This window comes from Erythrolamprus reginae, chromosome 3 (assembly GCF_031021105.1).
Source record: "Erythrolamprus reginae isolate rEryReg1 chromosome 3, rEryReg1.hap1, whole genome shotgun sequence".
NCBI classification, from domain to species: domain Eukaryota; kingdom Metazoa; phylum Chordata; class Lepidosauria; order Squamata; family Dipsadidae; genus Erythrolamprus; species Erythrolamprus reginae.
Window position 1 is genome coordinate 159462978 of NC_091952.1, and position 18569 is coordinate 159481546.

The window sequence follows — 18569 nt, forward strand, 5'->3', positions numbered from 1 at the left end:
AAGGGCACGCATGCGCAGATGGTGTTTTTACTTCCGCACCACTATATTGCGAAAAATCGAGTATCGTGAGGGGTCTTGGAACGTAACCCTCGCGATACTCGAGGGATCACTGTAATGGGTTTTTAACTGTTTTTAGTATTGGATGATTATCATATGCCATTTTGTTATTGTTGTTAGCCACCCCGAGTCTCCGGAGAGGGGCGGCATACAAATCCAATCAATCAACAAAGAAACAAACAAACAAACAAACAAACAAAATATGTGTACTGGGGTGGGTTCTGGATTCTTCTACTGCCAGTTCGCTCACAGATGTGTGTCATGGTGGGCACATGTTATGCACCACACACATGTGCAGTACTAAATAAAAGCTTCTGTGGAAGCAAAAAAAAAAGGTGTGTGTGTGCAGCAGGCTGGGTTGCTGCCAGTTCTAGTGACCCAGGCTGCCAGGTTACTAACAGTTCTATAGAATCGGTCCAAAACAATAGGAACCCATCTCTGATGTGCACATGTATCCTCAGAAACATCCAAAATCTGTAATCATGTATAAGTTACATAGGGATAATATCCTTTCATAGGAAAGCCAGCGGTTTTGACATAGAAACAACTAAAGATATGGTTACTGGGCCTCTTATTTAATCCAATAAGATCTAAGGTTTTTCTCTATGGAAAAAAGCAGCTGAGTTTAGATCAATTAAAGATCATAGTGTGACTTCACCGCACCCTGTCTTTCTCTGGAATTTGTTATACCCAGGCCCTTAAGAGGAAGTTTTTGAAAAACAATTGCAAAGTCAAGTCACAGGAAGGATGTATGATCTGATCACCCAGCTCGTAGATTTGTTCTAGATTTGTGGATTGGTAGAATCCTAGGCAGATATTTACGTTGATTTATATGCGTTATTTTCATTTCAGTGTTCTGAAAGTTTGAATATTTTTTTAAGGTGCTGGGAGCAGCCCAAATCACCATGGGCAAAAACTACTGGAAGGGGGACAATTATTTTATTTTATATTTGTTTTATTTTATCTTAGACTCAACCTTCAAAAAAGACTGCTAAATATTTTAGCAATCATATAAGTACCCATAATTGACAAAATGCAGCTAATATGTATACAGCCAAGGTTACATTTTAGAGAAAGTGTTTGGCATAAGTGTATGAATTTCCTCCCAGTCAGCTGGGGCTCGGGAGGCAGAGAATAGATAGGGGCAGGGGCAGTCAGAGGTAGTATTTATTGTTTATCTGAATTACTCAAAATGTTCACTACCGGTTCTCTAGAACTGGTCAGAACGTGCTGAATCCCATCACTGCTTTGTACTGTGGCAATACAAAAACATACCTACAAATGTACGGGCATACGTGTACATACGTATGTACACACAAACGCACACACACAAACCCAGGTAATAGAGCCATATATAAAAATTGCTCTAAAAAATCCATGGTTCTCTGATCATTAATCCTATTCTGGATTATAATATTCTCCTACTATAGTCTTAAAGTGTAATTCAAATTCATGCAATTCACATTGCTCCTATACCTGCAACAAACACAGATTCTCTTATACTGCATTGCTAGAATTTATCCTCATATTAGCAATAACTGACTGTTTCTAAGAAAACAGTCCACAATTAAGTGAGATGTTCTTTCTAAAAATAGTTTCTGTGGAATGTCAAAATACTATAGTGAATGTACCAAATATAGCAGTAGTAATAGCATAATAATTTATATACTACTTCCTGGTGCTTTACAGCCCTCTCTAAGTGGTTTACACAGTCAGCATATTACCCCCAACCATCTGGGTCTTCATTTTACCAACCTACGAAGAATGGAAGGCTGAGTCAACCATGAGATTTAAACAGCTGAACTGCTGGTAGCTGGCAGTCAGCAAAATTGCATTCCAATCACTGTGCCACCATGGCTCTTGTATAACATCTGGCCTTGAAGAAGTTTGGTTAACTGTGGCACAGAAGCCATTTGTAGAACATTAGAGTGATATTACCTTTCCAACATATTGTGGATCCGGTCCCATGTGCTCTTCTAAAACAAAGAACTGGTTCCATACCCATCCACGTTTGGGGCGATGGTGGACTTCTGTTTCCCCTTCTATATGTTTGGTTTGATTTCTAGTCACCTTAATGGAGCCATGATGTGCAGTTCCATAACACCTCTGCACAAAACAGAGACAAACTAGGACTGGACAGATACAAGATGTGCTCGTAATTCTCATTGTAGGATCACTTTCCAATTCAAAGTGCTTCTTTCTCCGTTTTCCAGTTTCTCTTTCTCACTATAATCCGTTAATAGTTACCATGGAAGAAGGAAATAACTGATTTAAAAAAACAGTCCATAAAGTTTGTTTTAGCTTGTCCATGATTTAGTTGCCCATTGGTCTGTTCACATCATGAAAAGCCAAGTGAAGAAATTGCTGACATTGGTGATCTTCACAACTGATTGTTGAAGCCACACATTTTATACCTAGTGGAAAAGGGGGAAAAAACACATTACATATACTACTAAGAACCGAAGTCTCAGTTTTCTACTTCAAATAATGAGCATTTATCTTACAGTATTAGATGGTTATGCCAAGGAAGTATCCCACAGAAACCTTTTGAAAAAATGAATCTGTGAATGGGGTGGAGGTGTGTGTGTGTGTGTGTGTGCATTTAAAATTAGTATTGTTTGTCAAGATGAATAGAATCAAGAGAACAAAACTACAATGAGTATGAAGCCCCCATATACATTTTTTAATATATTTATGAAGGTTTACCAATTATTAAAAGGTCAGGTAACACAATTTCCATATATCACCATGTTTGTTTGTTTGTTTGTTTGTTTGTTTGTTTGTTTGTTTAATTTATTTTGGGAAGTTGGCTTTTATACTCAAGCCTCTATAAGTAGTTTTTGTTATCCCCGCTCAAGACAGATTATGAGAAGCATAATGTAGAAACAGTGCCATATGCATTTCTTTTGGAAAATACAGAACTTTCCACATTACTGGGCAACACATAAATACAACTGTTGAACAGTATTTGGATGATATCTTCTAGGCACAGCACAGCATTTTTTGAGCCAGCTGAATTTAATTTGCACTTCCCAAATTAGTGTGAACTAGAATTCATTTATCTCCTTCTCCAATATACACTTTTTGTAATGTTTTTAGACAATCAAGAGGCTTGAATATTAATACATACACATAGAATAGAATAGAATAGAATAGAATGGAATGGAATGGAATAGAATAATGAAACAAATGCAAATCGTATGCCTTTTTAAAAATCTGAAAAAGTAAGCAGATATTTGATATGATGGGCTGAAAACATAAAACTCTGGAGCAGACTGATTTTAGACTTACCAGGGCACTCCTAATCATTCTAAAATGCAGCCAACCCCAAAATCTAACACAATAACTACTACACCTCACAGAAGAAAACTTTCCATACCCCTGTGTACCATTATCTTATGGTAATGTGGCAGGAGGAAAAATGAATATATATTCAGTAGCCAGTAGAGGAATTTTTAAGACACATCATCAAAAAAGCACAACAAAGAATGTTCTTTCTGCGCCAGCTCAGGAAGCTCAAACTGCCCAAGGAGCTGCTGATTCAGTTCTACAGAGGAATCATTGAGTCTGTCATCTGCACCTCTATAACTGTCTGGTTTGGTGCTGCAACCCAACAGGACCGACACAGACTTCAGAGGATAATCAGAATTGCAGAAAAAACAATTGCTGCCAATCTGCCTTCCATTGAGGAACTGTATACTGCACGAGTCAAAAAGAGGGCGGGTAAAATATTTACTGACCCCTCACATCCTGGACACAAATCGTTTCAACTCCTACCCTCAAAACGTCGCTACAGAGCACTGCACACCAAGACAACTAGACACAAGAACAGTTTTTTCCCGAACGCCATCACTCTACTAAACAAATAATTCCCTCAACACTGTCAGACTTTCTACTAAATCTGCACTTCTATTCTACTAGTTTTTCTCATCATTCCTATCACCCATTTCCTCCCATGTTGACTGTATGACTGTAACTTTTTGCGTCGTCCACAGTTCGGCGGAGTCTCTCGCGGAGGCCTGGAACAGGGCTGCGGCGGAGGCTCTTGACCGGATTGCGCCTTTGCGACCTCTCCGTGGCGTTAGACCCCGTAGAGCCCCATGGTTCAACGAGGAGCTCCGGGAGTTGAAACGCCAAAAGAGACGTCTAGAGAAGCGATGGAGGAAGAGTAGGTCTGAATCTGATCGAACACTTGTAAGAGCTTTTATTAAGACTTACAAAGTGGCGCTCAAGGCGGCAAGATGCGCGTACCATGCCGCCTTGATTGCATCAGCGGAATCCCACCCGGCCGCTCTGTTTAGGGTGACCTGCTCCCTTCTCAACCAGGAGGGAGTTGGGGAGCCCTTGCAGAGTAGTGCCGAGGATTTCAACACGTTTTTCGCTGATAAAGTCGCTCAGATCCGGGCCGACCTCGACTCCAATTGTAAAACAGAGTCGACTGACAACGAGTCAGTCGAGGTGACTGGGGCACGTACTTGTCCACCTGTCTGGGAAGAGTTTGATCTGGTGACACCTGATGAAGTGGACAAGGCCATTGGAGCTGTGAGTTCCGCCACCTGTTTACTGGATCCGTGTCCCTCCTGGTTGGTTTCGGCCAGCAGGGAGGTGACACAGAGCTGGGCCCAGGAGATTACCAGCGCTTCCTTGGGGAGGGGAGTTTTTCCAACACTCTATAAAGAAGCGCTCGTGCACCCCCTCCTCAAGAAGCCCTCCCTGGACCCAACCGTACTTAATAACTATCGTCCAGTCTCCAACCTTCCCTTTATGGGGAAGGTTGTTGAGAAGGTGGTGGCACTCCAGCTCCAGCGGTCCTTGGAAGAAGCCGATTATCTAGGTCCCCAGCAGTTGGGCTTCAGGCCCGGTTACAGCACGGAAACCGCTTTGGTCGCGTTGATGGATGATCTCTGGCGGGCCCAGGACAGGGGTTTATCCTCTGTCCTGGTGCTTCTTGACCTCTCAGCGGCTTTCGATACCATCGACCATGGTATCCTTCTGCACCGGCTGGAGGGGTTGGGAGTGGGAGGCACTGTTCTTCAGTGGTTCTCCTCCTACCTCTCTGGTCGGTCGCAGTCGGTGTTAGTGGGGGGTCAGAGGTCGGCTCCGAGGTCTCTCCCTTGTGGGGTGCCTCAGGGGTCGGTCCTCTCCCCCCTGCTATTCAACATCTACATGAAACTGCTGGGTGAGATCATCCAAGGACATAGGGTGAGGTATCATCAATACGCCGATGATACCCAGCTTTTCATCTCCACCCCATGCCCAGTCAACGAAGCGGTGGAAGTGATGTGCCGGTGCCTGGAGGCTGTTGGGGCCTGGATAGGTGTCAACAGACTCAAGCTCAACCCGGATAAGACGGAGTGGCTGTGGGTTATGCCTCCCAAGGACAATCCCATCTGTCCGTCCATCACCCTGGGGGGGGATCATTGCCCCCCTCAGAGAGGGTCCGCAACTTGGGCGTCCTCCTCGATCCACAGCTCACATTAGAAAACCATCTCTCAGCTGTGGCGAAGGGGGCGTTTGCCCAGGTTCGCCTGGTGCACCAGTTGCGGCCCTATCTGGACCGGGACTCATTGCTCACAGTCACTCATGCCCTCATCACCTCGAGGTTCAACTACTGTAATGCTCTCTACATGGGGCTACCTCTGAAAAGTGTTCGGAAACTTCAGATCGTGCAGAATGCAGCTGCGAGAGCAGTCATGGGCTTACCTAGGTATGCCCATGTTTCACCATCACTCCGCAGTCTGCATTGGCTGCCGATCAATTTCCAGTCACAATTCAAAGTGTTGGTTATGACCTTTAAAGCCCTTCATGGCATCGGACCAGAATACCTCCGAGACCGCCTCCTGCCGCACGAATCCCAGCGACCGATTAGGTCCCACAGAGTGGGCCTTCTCCGGGTCCCGTCAACTAAAAAGTGTCGGTTGGCGGGCCCCAGGGGAAGAGCCTTCTCTGTGGCGGCACCGGCTCTCTGGAACCAACTCCCCCCGGAGATTAGAACTGCCCCTACTCTTCCTGCCTTCCGTAAACTCCTTAAAACCCACCTTTGCTGTCAGGCATGGGGGAATTAAGACATCTCCCCCTGGGCATGTTTAAATTGTGTATGGTATGCTTGTGAGTGTGTCTGTTAGTATATGGGGTTTTCTTTTAAATCTTAAATGTTTTAAACTTGCTCGGATTATTTATGATTTGTTTTCTCTGCTGTGAGCCGCCCCGAGTCCTCGGAGAGGGGCGGCATACAAATCTAAATAATAAATAAATAAATAAATAATAAATATCCTAAGATTTTTATTAATATTGCTTCTTCATTGCTTATTTGACCCCTACGACAATCATTAAGTGTTGTACCACATGATTCTTGACAAATGTATATTTTATTTTATGTACGTTGAGAGCATATGCACCAAGACAAATTCCTTGTGTGTCCAATCACACTTGGCCAATAAAAATTCTATTCTATTCTATTCTATTAAGGGCATATCTGGGCAAGTTCTTGAAAAACAACAGCAAAGTGAAGTATACAGGAAAGATGTAGGATCTGATAACAAATCCAGCCCCATGATGGGGTATGAATTTTCTTCTATCTTTCTACACCTACACTTAAAAATGATAATTCCCACTGGAACAAGTGGCTGTTCTCTGTCCAAGTACACTTCTGTCAGGTTTCATCAGGGCAAAGAGCAAACTCCAGTCTTTTTCTACTAATTAAGGAGGGAAATATCCCCAGATGCCTATACTTTATTTTCCAATACAAATGAAGCAATAGCAGCAAGATGGCACCATAGCTTCTGTCAAAGAAAAACAATAAATAATCTGAATAGTTTATATCACTTCATACACAACGCTTCTAAGCCTCTACTTTCATTTCGCCTTCCAAAGAATTAATCTGTTAGATACAGATCAGTGTTTTTACATGTGCATTATTCTCTGCTACCTGAAACGCCTAGAAATATACTTGTATAAGGAATATTGTTAACTATATTATTATTCTTTTGCATATCTTGTTTTTTTCAGAACATAAAACATGGCATATATACTTTGATCATGTCAGCTTTTGAAATCTGTATAGTTTTTCTCAGTCAGAAGGAAGGAATAAAGCTTTTGCCGCATGTTGTTAGTTTTCATTTTCCTTTTTCTTTTCTTTCTGTACATCACGGCAATCTAAATATTACTAAATGTGTTTCAAAGTGCAAAGATCTTCTCCGAAAATGTTTATCAGAACTCCATTGTTTTTTTAAAAGCAGAATTAGTCACACAAGATTCATTATTACATTTCCTATATTTTTCCTATGATTTTTTTTTCAATAATTCCTGTTATTCTTAGCAATACTATTTAATATAAACTCTTCCTTTTCAACAACAAAGTACATTCTTGAAATATCATTTTACCTTCTTTCAAAACATATTAGGTTATTATTATTATTATCATCATCATCATCATCATCATCATCATCATCTATCACTTCTTGTTACGTTTTCAGATTGAAGCACATAGGCTTTGTTCTGTCTGGGTTCCCCCAGACGTCAACACCAACTAAAAAGAGTAGCCAGATACGCTGGTAAAAAGCAAAGTCGTTTTATATCTTTGAAAACAAACACAGATAACAAAAACTGTTCTTACAAACTGGAATGCTTTGAAGCTTCACAGAAAAGTCACGACGGCCAGACAATACAACAGGCTTCTTGCTGGCACACACACCACTGTAGATAATAAAACCCACGCCTCTCCTAAGTTTTCAGCCTTCGAGGCCATAAGCCAGAATCAGAGACGCCAAGGATCGAAGCAAGGTCACAGGACTCCCAAAAGATAACTCTCCACAATACAGGAAGGGCGGGCCTGCTTTTTCAACCTTTCTGAGGAGAACCACACCCAAACCCAGCTGTTGCCTATTAGGGATGGAAATACCTGGCTAATTGTCCCCTTCGTTGTGCTGCCCTTCTGTGCCTCATATCTATGATGGCTTGTGCGTTCTCATCTAATGACTCCAGACTACTCGCTGGGGAGAGCTCCCCCCGGGGGTCTCAGGCTGTTCTCCCTCCTCCTCGTCCTGACATTCCTCTTCCCCATCTGCCTGGTCCTCCTCCTCCTCCTGTTCCTCGTCCTCGCCCTCTGAGCATGGAGCCGGCAGAGTTCCAGCCGTTCCCTGAGGAGCCTCAGACTGAATCACAACAGGCTTCAATCAGGTCCTCCATTCTGGAGGGAAAATACTGACTGCTGATTGGCTAGATTGTGTGGCAGCTCCCTATAAAAGGGCTGGTTGTCAGACAGAGCCTTTGTTGGGTTGTAAATAGCTGCCAAATAAAGAGCTGTTGTTTTGAAGCCACTTCTGTCTGCCTCTTCCATTCACCCTATTTAACACTTTGGCTTTACCATTCTGAAGTCTTCTTAAATAAATTGTCTCTGGAGGACCTCTCTCTCTCTCTCTTTCTTCTACTTTTGTAACTCCAATTCCTTTTATCCTTATTGTTCATTCCATAACACATTAGGTTTCCCAGAATTAATTCTTTAACTATGATAATTAGAAAGGTCAAAAGAAATAAATATTGATTGGGATGAAAAAGAATCCAGTACAGATAACTCACCTTTCTGAGAAAGACAGTAATATTGATGGTCAAATAGTAGTGTTCTATTATTTGGAATGAAAGTGAATTTTGTAGTAATTTTGGCATTCCTGAGAAAAGTTCTTTATTGAATATCACAAAATAGCACAACACAGTACTTTGGATTAAAGAAGTACTGTATGTGCTTTTTTTCTGCTGTTCTTTGTTTATAAGGCAACAGGTTTCAATTACAATCATTGGAGATAAAGATGAATTGTTGATTACTAAGCTTCTATATGAGTATACAGAATCTACCCTTAACAAAATGTAACCATTTGAAACTAATTAGGTTATGTAATTCTATAAAAAGCCATTAAAAGTAGCTCTGACTCTCCTTCCACCTGCAAGAGAGAAAAGCATGCATTTCCACTGTACTGCTGTGTACTTTGTCATCACCTGGGAATCTCCATGAAAAAAAAATCAGAACTCAGAAAGGATTCCCAGAAAGCTTAAATTAAAATAAATAATTAAACAGGGCCTAGGTGCTAGTTGTAGGAATGGAAGGATGAACTTTTCTAGCATACCTGAAAGCTATAATATACCAATTCCTGCTTATTGAAGCAGAGAAGTGCTAATGAATTCCCAGGAACCCAACCCTGGCACTATGCTGCATAGTTAATGAAGTCTCACTACTTGGATGGCACACAGGCCCAGCTGAATAGCACATAAGCTGATCCACTTTGAGAACTGCAGACTCAGGTTCATCTGCCTTGATTCATGTATTATCAAAATGCTGGCCATGCACTTGCCTGAATTTATGAATGTTCACAATAGATATAGTAGCATGCACACAAGGTCTGTTCCATAAACCGATAATTATAAACAGCTAGTCCTACCCTCTCAATACCTGTCCTTGCTATTTTGGGTGTTGGTGGCTCAATGAGAATTTTAGATATTCACAACTGCAAATTCTATTTTATGACAGAGTATCTATGCTATATACTCTAGGACAGGGGTAGGCAAAGTTGGCTCTTCTACAACATGTGGACTTCAACTGCAAGAATTCCTGAGCTAGCATGATAGAAAAATAGAAACATATTGACGGCAGAAAAAGATCTCATGGTCCATCTAGTCTGCCCTTATACTATTTCCTGTATTTTATCTTAGGATGAATATATGTTTATCCCAGGCATGTATAAATTCAGTTACTGTGGATTTACAAACCATGTCTGCTGGAAGTTTGTTCCAAGCATCCACTACTCTTTCAGTAAAATAATATTTTCTCAAGTTACTTCTAATCTTTCCCCCAACTAACCTCAGATTGTGCCCCCTTGTTCTTGTGTTCATTTCCCTATTAAAAATGATTGGCTCAGGAATTCTGGGAGTTGAAGTCCACAAGTCATAGAAGAGGCAACTTTGCCTACCCCTGCCCTAGGATATTAAATGGTCTAGTAGAGATTTGGTTTCCATCATTAACACAGTGCCTTAAGAGTGATTGTGCTGAAAACTGATATAATATCTTTCATAGACTTCGTGTATATGTGCTTGTGTGTGCACATATTATGACCATGTATTTGTTGCAAAGTGTAAAAACATCCCTTTGGCTGTGAAGACAAGGGGAATCAGGTCCTTGGTAAACCAAAGCTGGCTCAAGATTATCAAGAAAGGGGGATTAGAGCAGAAAGCACTGATAAGAAAATAATAAACGAGATAGAATATACAGTAAGGAAATCAGCTAGTAGTTAACTAAATTTTAAAATTATGCTCAAACCAAACTTCAAAAATATATAAAAAGGCTGCCTCAAAAGAAAAAGCAAATATCCTGATTTTTTTTTGCCTACTTGATTCAATAATGACACCCTGAGTCAGTTGAGAAGGGCATCGTTACTGAATAGAAATCTAAATAAATAAATAAATAAAATATATAAATAAAATGCAAATCAGAAAGGAGTCTTCTAGCATGCTTCCCTCATCAGTTACCCAGAGACAGAGCAGCAAAATTAAGAATTTCAATAAGGGGATTTTTTTTCTCCTTTCCTCCAAGTCCCCTACTCATTCTCTTACATTTAAATGTAAGGGAAAGATGGTTAATTTAATAGCACACGAGAGCCAGCCCGATGGTGAAGACCATGAGATCTAATTCTACCTTTCCCACAAAAGAAGCTGGATGACCTTGAGTCAACCCCTCAGCCTCAACCCTAGGGAAACGACGTTGGCAAAGTACACTCCAAAAATGTTACCAACTGCAAGGATGTATCTCTGTAGTTCCAGGAGTCGCAACTAGTTTGAAGGTAGAAAGGAAATAGGTATGTCATATGTCATCACACACTTTCAAGCAAATACGTACAATTTTACATTATTCTTTGGAGTTTTAGAGATCACTCAATTCCCACCTATTTTCCTCAGCAGTGCTACAAAGAGACAAGATCTGCAGTTCTATGAACGGGAAATTATCCTGGATTTAAGATGAATCTGTACTGACCCTGCAGAGTGAGTTAACAGAATCTCTTTCTTTGCCTCATTAGAAATGTTCAATGAATCTAAAATCTAAGCCGCCCTGAGTCCTGTGGGATTGGAAGGTATATAAGTCAAATAAATAAATAAAATTAGTCTCCCATTATATAAATGAACTGAAGAAGAAAAATCCTGTAGTCTTCAAGTATATATTATATGCTTGTGTGAATAGCAGATTATTTTGTTGATACTGATTTTATATTGCAGTTGAGTCAAGGAATAGCTGAAATTTTATTGAACCCAAACAAGATAGAATCAGAAAACATTTTGTCTTATTTGAATAATTTAAATTAACCAAATGCAGACAAATAACCAAATTATATCTTTGATCACCGTGTAGTCATATTGGAGGTAGAAGCATGGAAGTACAGGGATCTGAAGATTTTCCATTTAACTATAAACAAGGATTTAATGCAAAAGTAATCCAAATGTAGCTTTGGCGGGAAACAGAGAATGAAGCAACATAGGTAAGAATGGGGTAATGTGAGATGAAATATGCTACACCAAAGCTCTATAGGAGTTGATTCTGGCTTCAAAATCTAGATTTATCTACTGAGTTTTATTGGAAAGATGTACAAGGGTTATGGCAGACAAATGAAAGTAGGATTTTTTTATTTTAGGGCAGAAATAATTAAAACCATGACTGTCCTCTAAGCCAAAAATATATATTTTAAACTAGACTATGCGTAGCCCAAAACAGATGAAAGACATGCTCCTGACCTTTTCTTGCTTGGTCTGCTACAATTCTATTTGTAAAAGCCAGTTATAGTACAGTAAATTAACATAATGTTTAGCTAGCACAATAGGAAGAAACAGCCTGAGATTTACTGTTGCTAATGCACCATATTTTTCCCCATTATTTCCCAAATTTAGAATAAGCAAAGATAATTTTCAGTGAAATAGAATAGAATAGAATTTTATTGGCCAAGTGTGATTGGACACACAAGGAATTTGTCTTGTTGCATATGCTCTCAGCATACATAAAAGAAAAAGATACATTTGTCAAGAATCATGTGGTACAACACTTAATGATTGTCATAGATTGTCTCTCCTATATTTTATATATCTTTTCTCCCATCCATATATCCTTCCTCTACTCTTCATTGATGTATTCTATTCTCATATCTCTTCTTCTATCCCTTCCCTGATATTTACTACTACACGTTTTTATTCTCCTTAACTTTCAATTTGTATTGGACAAAATAAATAAATAAAATAATTTCCAGTATTGCCCAAAATCTTGGAAGTTTGTTCACAAGAGGGGGAAAAAATGACTACATTATTTTGTCATACCTTTATTATTTTCTTATCCAGTAAATCTTCCTCTCCCTTCTTTAAAAAATAATCTTATGTAAGTAGTAAATATATAATAGAAGTTTTTTTAAAACCTACTATAAAGAAGAAAACTTTAAAAACCCTTCTGAACATTTAAATAAGAAAGCGTGGTCTTAAAACTAGTACATTAAAGGGTTTGCCTTTAAAATAGCCATCATATGTTAAAATTAACTGATCAGTAAGCGAACTGCACAAAAAGAAAAGAAAAAAAGATAAGAGGAATATAGACTGGAGGGGACTGGCAATTATCCTCTTTTTTCCTCTTCCAAGCAGCTTTTGTCAAATAAAAAGGTTGTCAACTATTAAGAGGCTTTTTCTTTCTTCCTCCATTTCAGAAATGAGCTCCATGAGGATGGAGCTCTTCAATTTATTTCTTCTTCTGCCTCCATTTTTCATTAGACAGATCCACAACATGTCTTCTATCTGTTTCTTTCTCTCAAGATAGCCACAGGAATTTGGTAAAGTATTGCTTTTGCTTGAGAGCTATCTCTCACCTTTTCCTTTTATTCACTCTCTCCAATTCTCACTTCAACTTGCGAGCACTGAACATACTTATCTGTGAAACCCATCTAATTTTCTTTTTCTCTTTATATTAGTATATCGGCAAAAGAAGTACCAGTCAGACAAGCTTTCATACAGCCGGGATGGGGGTGGCTTTCTGCAGTTTATGGTCACATTTGAGATGCTGGGAACCTTTTATGGGTTCTATTACAAATTGACAGACAAGTTCCATCCTAAAGTACAGTACTCATTTGCCAGGAAGTAACCAGGTAAGTTTGCTCCATCGCCACTAATATCCATGAATACTGTCTAACATAAACATATTTCCAAAAAAAGCAGCAGGCCGCATCCACTTATCATTATAATATTATTATTATTGCATTACTATTACTATTACTACTATAATTATTATTATTATTATCATCATTATCCTCATCCTCATTCTCTCTTATTCATTAAACATGTAACTCAACTGAACATTTAAATATGCGTTAAAAATACCATTGACTGGTTCTAATGGTTGATACAGGTTTCTGCCAATGTTCTAGGTATCAACCAAGTATCTTCTTAAATTATATGATGTTCCGAGTAGCACAATTTTTTGCATTTCTGTTGGTGTTATTGAAGGAACCTGCAATTTCTTGATGTGTTTTGTGAATTTTTGGACATGGTACCAAGTACCCTGATGACAAAGGGTATCTCTGTTGCATGTTTCAATGATCAGGTGGTGGTGGTTGTGTTGTTGTTGTTGTTCATATTATTATATTATCATTATCATTATTATTATATTTTTAGACAATACCTTCCGCATTAACCCCAAAGTGTTCTTTGAAATAATATTTGAGGAATAGAATTTTGATTTTAGAATGCTACTTAAGATTTAATAAATAAACAAATCATGAAAAAAATAATTTGGTGGAGCAGGAAATCCTTTTTCATACTATAGTGAGACACAGAGTAGAATCAAAATCAAGAAACCTTAAAAAGTGATGAATAAAGAATAAAAGAAGGCAATTAACACATGATAAATAATATCATAATGCTGAGTTTTCCCCATGTACTCTGGATGTATCTGGGTTCTGCATGACCTTTAATATAAATATATTTTACTGCAGTATATGTGTTTACATATGTATATATGAGAAAGCAGGGAATGATTGGCAAAACAGCCTTAAATTACTCAAGAACTCATTAATTAAGGCTTAAGCAATAAAGCCCTTTATCTAACTTTAGCTGTCCTTTTAAAGCTGATTTCTAAAAAATATTTTGCGAAAGTGTTAATGGGAAAGCCAGCTTTAATAGCTTAGCTGCTGGCAAAATGCCCAACATCTGAACTCTGCAATTCATTCATAGGTTGTTTTGCTTAAAAGCAACCAAGCAGTGTTCTTCACCTTCAACCAAGCTCTCACATGCCAGACAAATTAAACTTTGTACGATGTTTGAAAGCATTAGTTTACTATCCTTTTCTCCTCATTATTTTGGATGTCTCTCTATAAAGACATGATATGTAAGGACTGAAATATTTCAACAGCAGAAAACCCAGAGATGTACATAATTTTCCTGAAATGCCAAAGTGGTTTTTTTTTTTAAGAGAAAATAAGAAGGATGCAGAGTTTAGAGCAAAAACCGATTTAATTTTACCATATCCAATTGAAATAGGAGCACAAGAAAGGCAATATTGGTTGGGCAAATGCTTGGACCCTTGACTTAATGAAATTAAGGAGAAACTTCCTAACAGTGTGGACAATTAACCTGTAGAACCCAGTTGCCTTCAGAAGTTTTAGGTGCTTCATCATTGGAGGTTTTTAGGAGAAGACTGAACAGCCCCTTATTGGTATAGCATCTTCTGCTTGAGTAGGGAGTTGAACTAGAAGACCTCCAAGGTTCCTTCCAGCTCTATTCTGATTGACAAGTTGAATGCATATGTGTACTGTATTTTGGAGTATAAGACGCACCTTTTTCCTCCCTAAAAGAGGCTGATAATTTGGGTGTGTCTTATACTCTGAATGTAGGGTGGTTCCTCCCCCCAGCCCTAAATAGCTGCTAACGATTTTCCCAGTTCCCACCTTGCAGGTTCTTTCATTGTTTCTCTCTGCGAAGAATGTTTTCCAAGCCCTAAGACTTTGCAGAATTTTTTCTATTGCTCTACTGGCTCCAAATGTTTCTTTCCAGGTGCTAATGATGTTCCCAGCTCTTATTGGCTTGCAAGCTCTTTCATTGTTACTCTCTCAGAATAAAGTTTTTTAAAGCCCTACCCAGGGGATAAAATAATGTGCTGAAGCTGACCAGACTAAGGACAGTAGTCAGATGAATATTTATTTATTTATTTATTTATTTATTTATTTATTTATTTATTTATTTATTTATTTATTAGATTTGTATGCCGCCCCTCTCTGTAGACTCGGGGAGGCTAACAACAATAATAAAACAGCATATGACAAATCTAATATTTAAAATAACTAAAAAGCCCTTATTAAAAATCAAAGATACACACAAACATACCATGCATAAATTGTATAGGCCTGGGGGGAAAGGAATATCTCAATTCCCCCATGCCTGACGACAGAGGTGGGTTTTAAGGAGCTCACAAAAGGCGAGGAGGGTGTGGGCAATTCTGATCTCTGGGGAGAGCTGGTTCCAGAGGGTCGGGGCTGCCACAAAGAAGGCTTTTCCCCTGGGTCCCGCCAAATGACATTGTTTAGTCGACGGGACCCGGAGAAGGCCAACTCTGTGGGACCTAACTGGTCGCTGGGATTCGTGTGGCAGAAGGCGGCCCCGGAATACCTGGTAAGCAGGTATTCCGGGACCACCCAAAAACTAAGGTGCGTCTTATATTCTGGTGTATCTTATACAGTGTTACCTCATCATACGATCCCGTCATACGAACTTTTTGAGATACGAACCCGGGGTTTGGAATTATTATGCCCCTTCTTATGAACTTTTTTTGCCTTACGAGCCCGCCACCGCCGCTGGGATGCCCCGCCTCCCGACTTCCATTGCAAGCACAGCCCCCATTTTTACGATCCTGGGATTCCCCTGAGGCTCCCCTCCATGGAAAACCCCACCTCCAGACCTCTGTGTTTTTGTGATGCTGTAGGGAAATCCCAGGAGGGGAATCACAGGATTGCAAAAACGGGCACTCCGCTGGCAACGGAAGTCCGGAAGTGGGGTTTCCCAGCGAGGGGAGCCTGAGTGAAATTGCAGCTTCGCAAAAACACATAAGTCCTCAAAACCCCACCTCCAGACTTCCATGTTTTTGCGATGCTGCGATTTCGCTGAGGCTTCCCTCGCTGGGAAACCCCACCTCCAGACTTCCGTTGCCATTGGAGTGCCCATTTTTGCGATCCTGAGATTCCTCTTCTGGGATTTCCCTACAGCATTGTAAAAACGCAGAAGTCCGGAGGTGGGGTTTCCCATGGAGGGGAGCTTCAGGGAAATCGCAGCATCGCAAAAACATGGAAGTCTGGAGGTGGAGTTTCGAGGACTTATGTGTTTTTGCGAAGCTGCAAAAACGGGCACTATGGCTTGAAAAAGGGGTAAATTTTGGGCTTATACACATTAATCGGTTTTCCATTGATTCCTATGGGAAACATTGTTTCGTGTTATGAACTTTTCACCTTACGAACCTCCCCCCGGAACCAATTAAGTTCGTAAGACTTACTGTACTGTGAAAAATATGGTATGTTTGTGTAGGAATTTTTCTCTTAATGCAAATAGCAGATATGGAGTAAGGGTTACTAAGGGATGGGGAGGAAATGTTTATTTCTCCTATCTGGGATGCAATCCAGATTGGGCCTAGTGCCTGCTTCTAAATCTGTGGAAGAATTTTCATCAGAGGGGAAAGAAATCCTCCTCCTCCTCCTGCTGAATCAAATGTCCTGAGACAATAACTGATTTTCAGAAAACTTGGTCCTCCAAATGTGCTCCTCTGAGCCTAGGCTTCCAGGTGATTGTCATAATTGGCTTATAGGATGAGTCTAAAGCCCTAGAGAACTCAAGCACATGAAAATTCAAACCCAAAGCAGAAGTATCTGGCAGATTAACAGATCTCATGGGGAAAGAAAAGAATCCTGGACTGTAGAAACCACTACGTTTTCTTAAGAAACTTAAATTTCAAAATCCTGTTTCAGAAAAGAACTTATAAATGAACCAATTAAAAGATAAATAAATATAATTACACAAGAAAAAGAGCATGGAACAAAAGCAATGTGTTAAAGTGCAGTGCACTTCCAGATGATCATAATAGCATTCTACCACAGAGTCTAAATCTGTTAAAGAAGAAATACTACAGCAAAGATTCGGAAATGATCAGTGAATTATTTGAAAGAATTAAATATTGGGGAAAGTGCAAGGGGTTTTACTATGTGCATAAATACCAGTTATTACATAGCTCTGGAAAGTCTGGTTCACTGGAGATATATTTCACGGTACTTGTCTTTTTACAACAGCATGGGGTTTGGTTCACTTTAATAGAAAATGTCGCAATGAAGAAGTATATGAATGATGTCTGAAGTGACATTCATAAGGCTTCCTCCAAATTCTCCTACCTCCCATTTGTAGCAATATGGGAGAAAATAAGCAGTGTGGAAAAAGCTGCCATATGTATCCAGGTTGGAAAGGAAATTGCAACACAAAATTTCCATTAATACTCCAAAAACCACACTGAAGAGCATCAGAGAGCAACAGCACCTGAGCAAAGACTGTGTGTTCACTGTGAAATAAATTCCTAATTGTAACAAACATTTGCAGCTTTAGAAACAGGAGGAATTAATTCTTTGAAATCAATTTGTTAAGAAGCTAATTCTAAAAAAACCCCTAAGAAACAAGAGAAACTAAATATTTGCAAACAGGAAATGACTTTAGGATGGATGCTTTGAGTAGTATAAGCAATATATTGAGGTATATAATTATGCCTATCCCATGTCCCGACCTCCTTCAATGAACTTTATGTAAGTGTGATTTTGACAGCTTATAACAATCCTGCCAATCGTGCAAGCTGTCCTCCAATTTCCTAGGTTAAGGACTGATGCAAATATATTAATAGTGTCCCTGGCACATAGATTACAGATGATATGACCTTAGATTATTTAGTCTGCAGAAACTGCTTTTATAAAAGGTTACTGAGATGTTAGATAAGTAACTGTTTTTGTAGATGTGCATCAGGAAAACAACATTAAATAGGCAGTGGAATTTTATTAATTGAGGAAAAGATCTTTGATTATGTGGAAATTTTTGAAATAAAAAATTGACAGAGGGAGAGGGTTTCAAAAAAATTGAAATAAGAAAGACAACTGGAAGATGTAATTGGAAGGAAGAAGGAGTTCCAGGAAGATACAATATAAGCCCTATACCAGTGATGTCGAACCTTTTTTGTTACTATTGACATTATTAAGCTGGGAAATGGCCATTTTCATCATCCCCAGGTTCCTAGAAAGGCTCTGGAGTATGGGGAGAGCAAAAAATGGGCTTTCCCCACCCCATGCAGAGGCTGGAAACAGCCTGTTTCCCGAATCCCAGTGGTCCCAGTCCCAAAAATTAGTTGGTCCTCAACGATATAGCTCCATGTCATTGGAGCCATAGGTTTGCCATCACAGCCCTACAGTAAGCAGGTATCTGGGGAAAATTTC

The 18569-nt window shown here is 39.6% G+C and overlaps 1 protein-coding gene across 2 annotated transcripts in view; it reads right to left on the reverse strand.

Moving 5' to 3' along the window:
* CDH18 (cadherin 18) overlaps positions 1-18569 on the reverse strand; it is a 310510-nt gene that overhangs the window by 224389 nt on the left and 67552 nt on the right. For both annotated transcript variants that reach the window (XM_070747111.1, XM_070747112.1), the window contains one exon: positions 1996-2471. In XM_070747111.1, the coding sequence (XP_070603212.1) occupies positions 1996-2223 (228 nt within the window). In that variant the 5' untranslated portion in view covers positions 2224-2471. The remainder of the gene's footprint in view (positions 1-1995; positions 2472-18569) is intronic.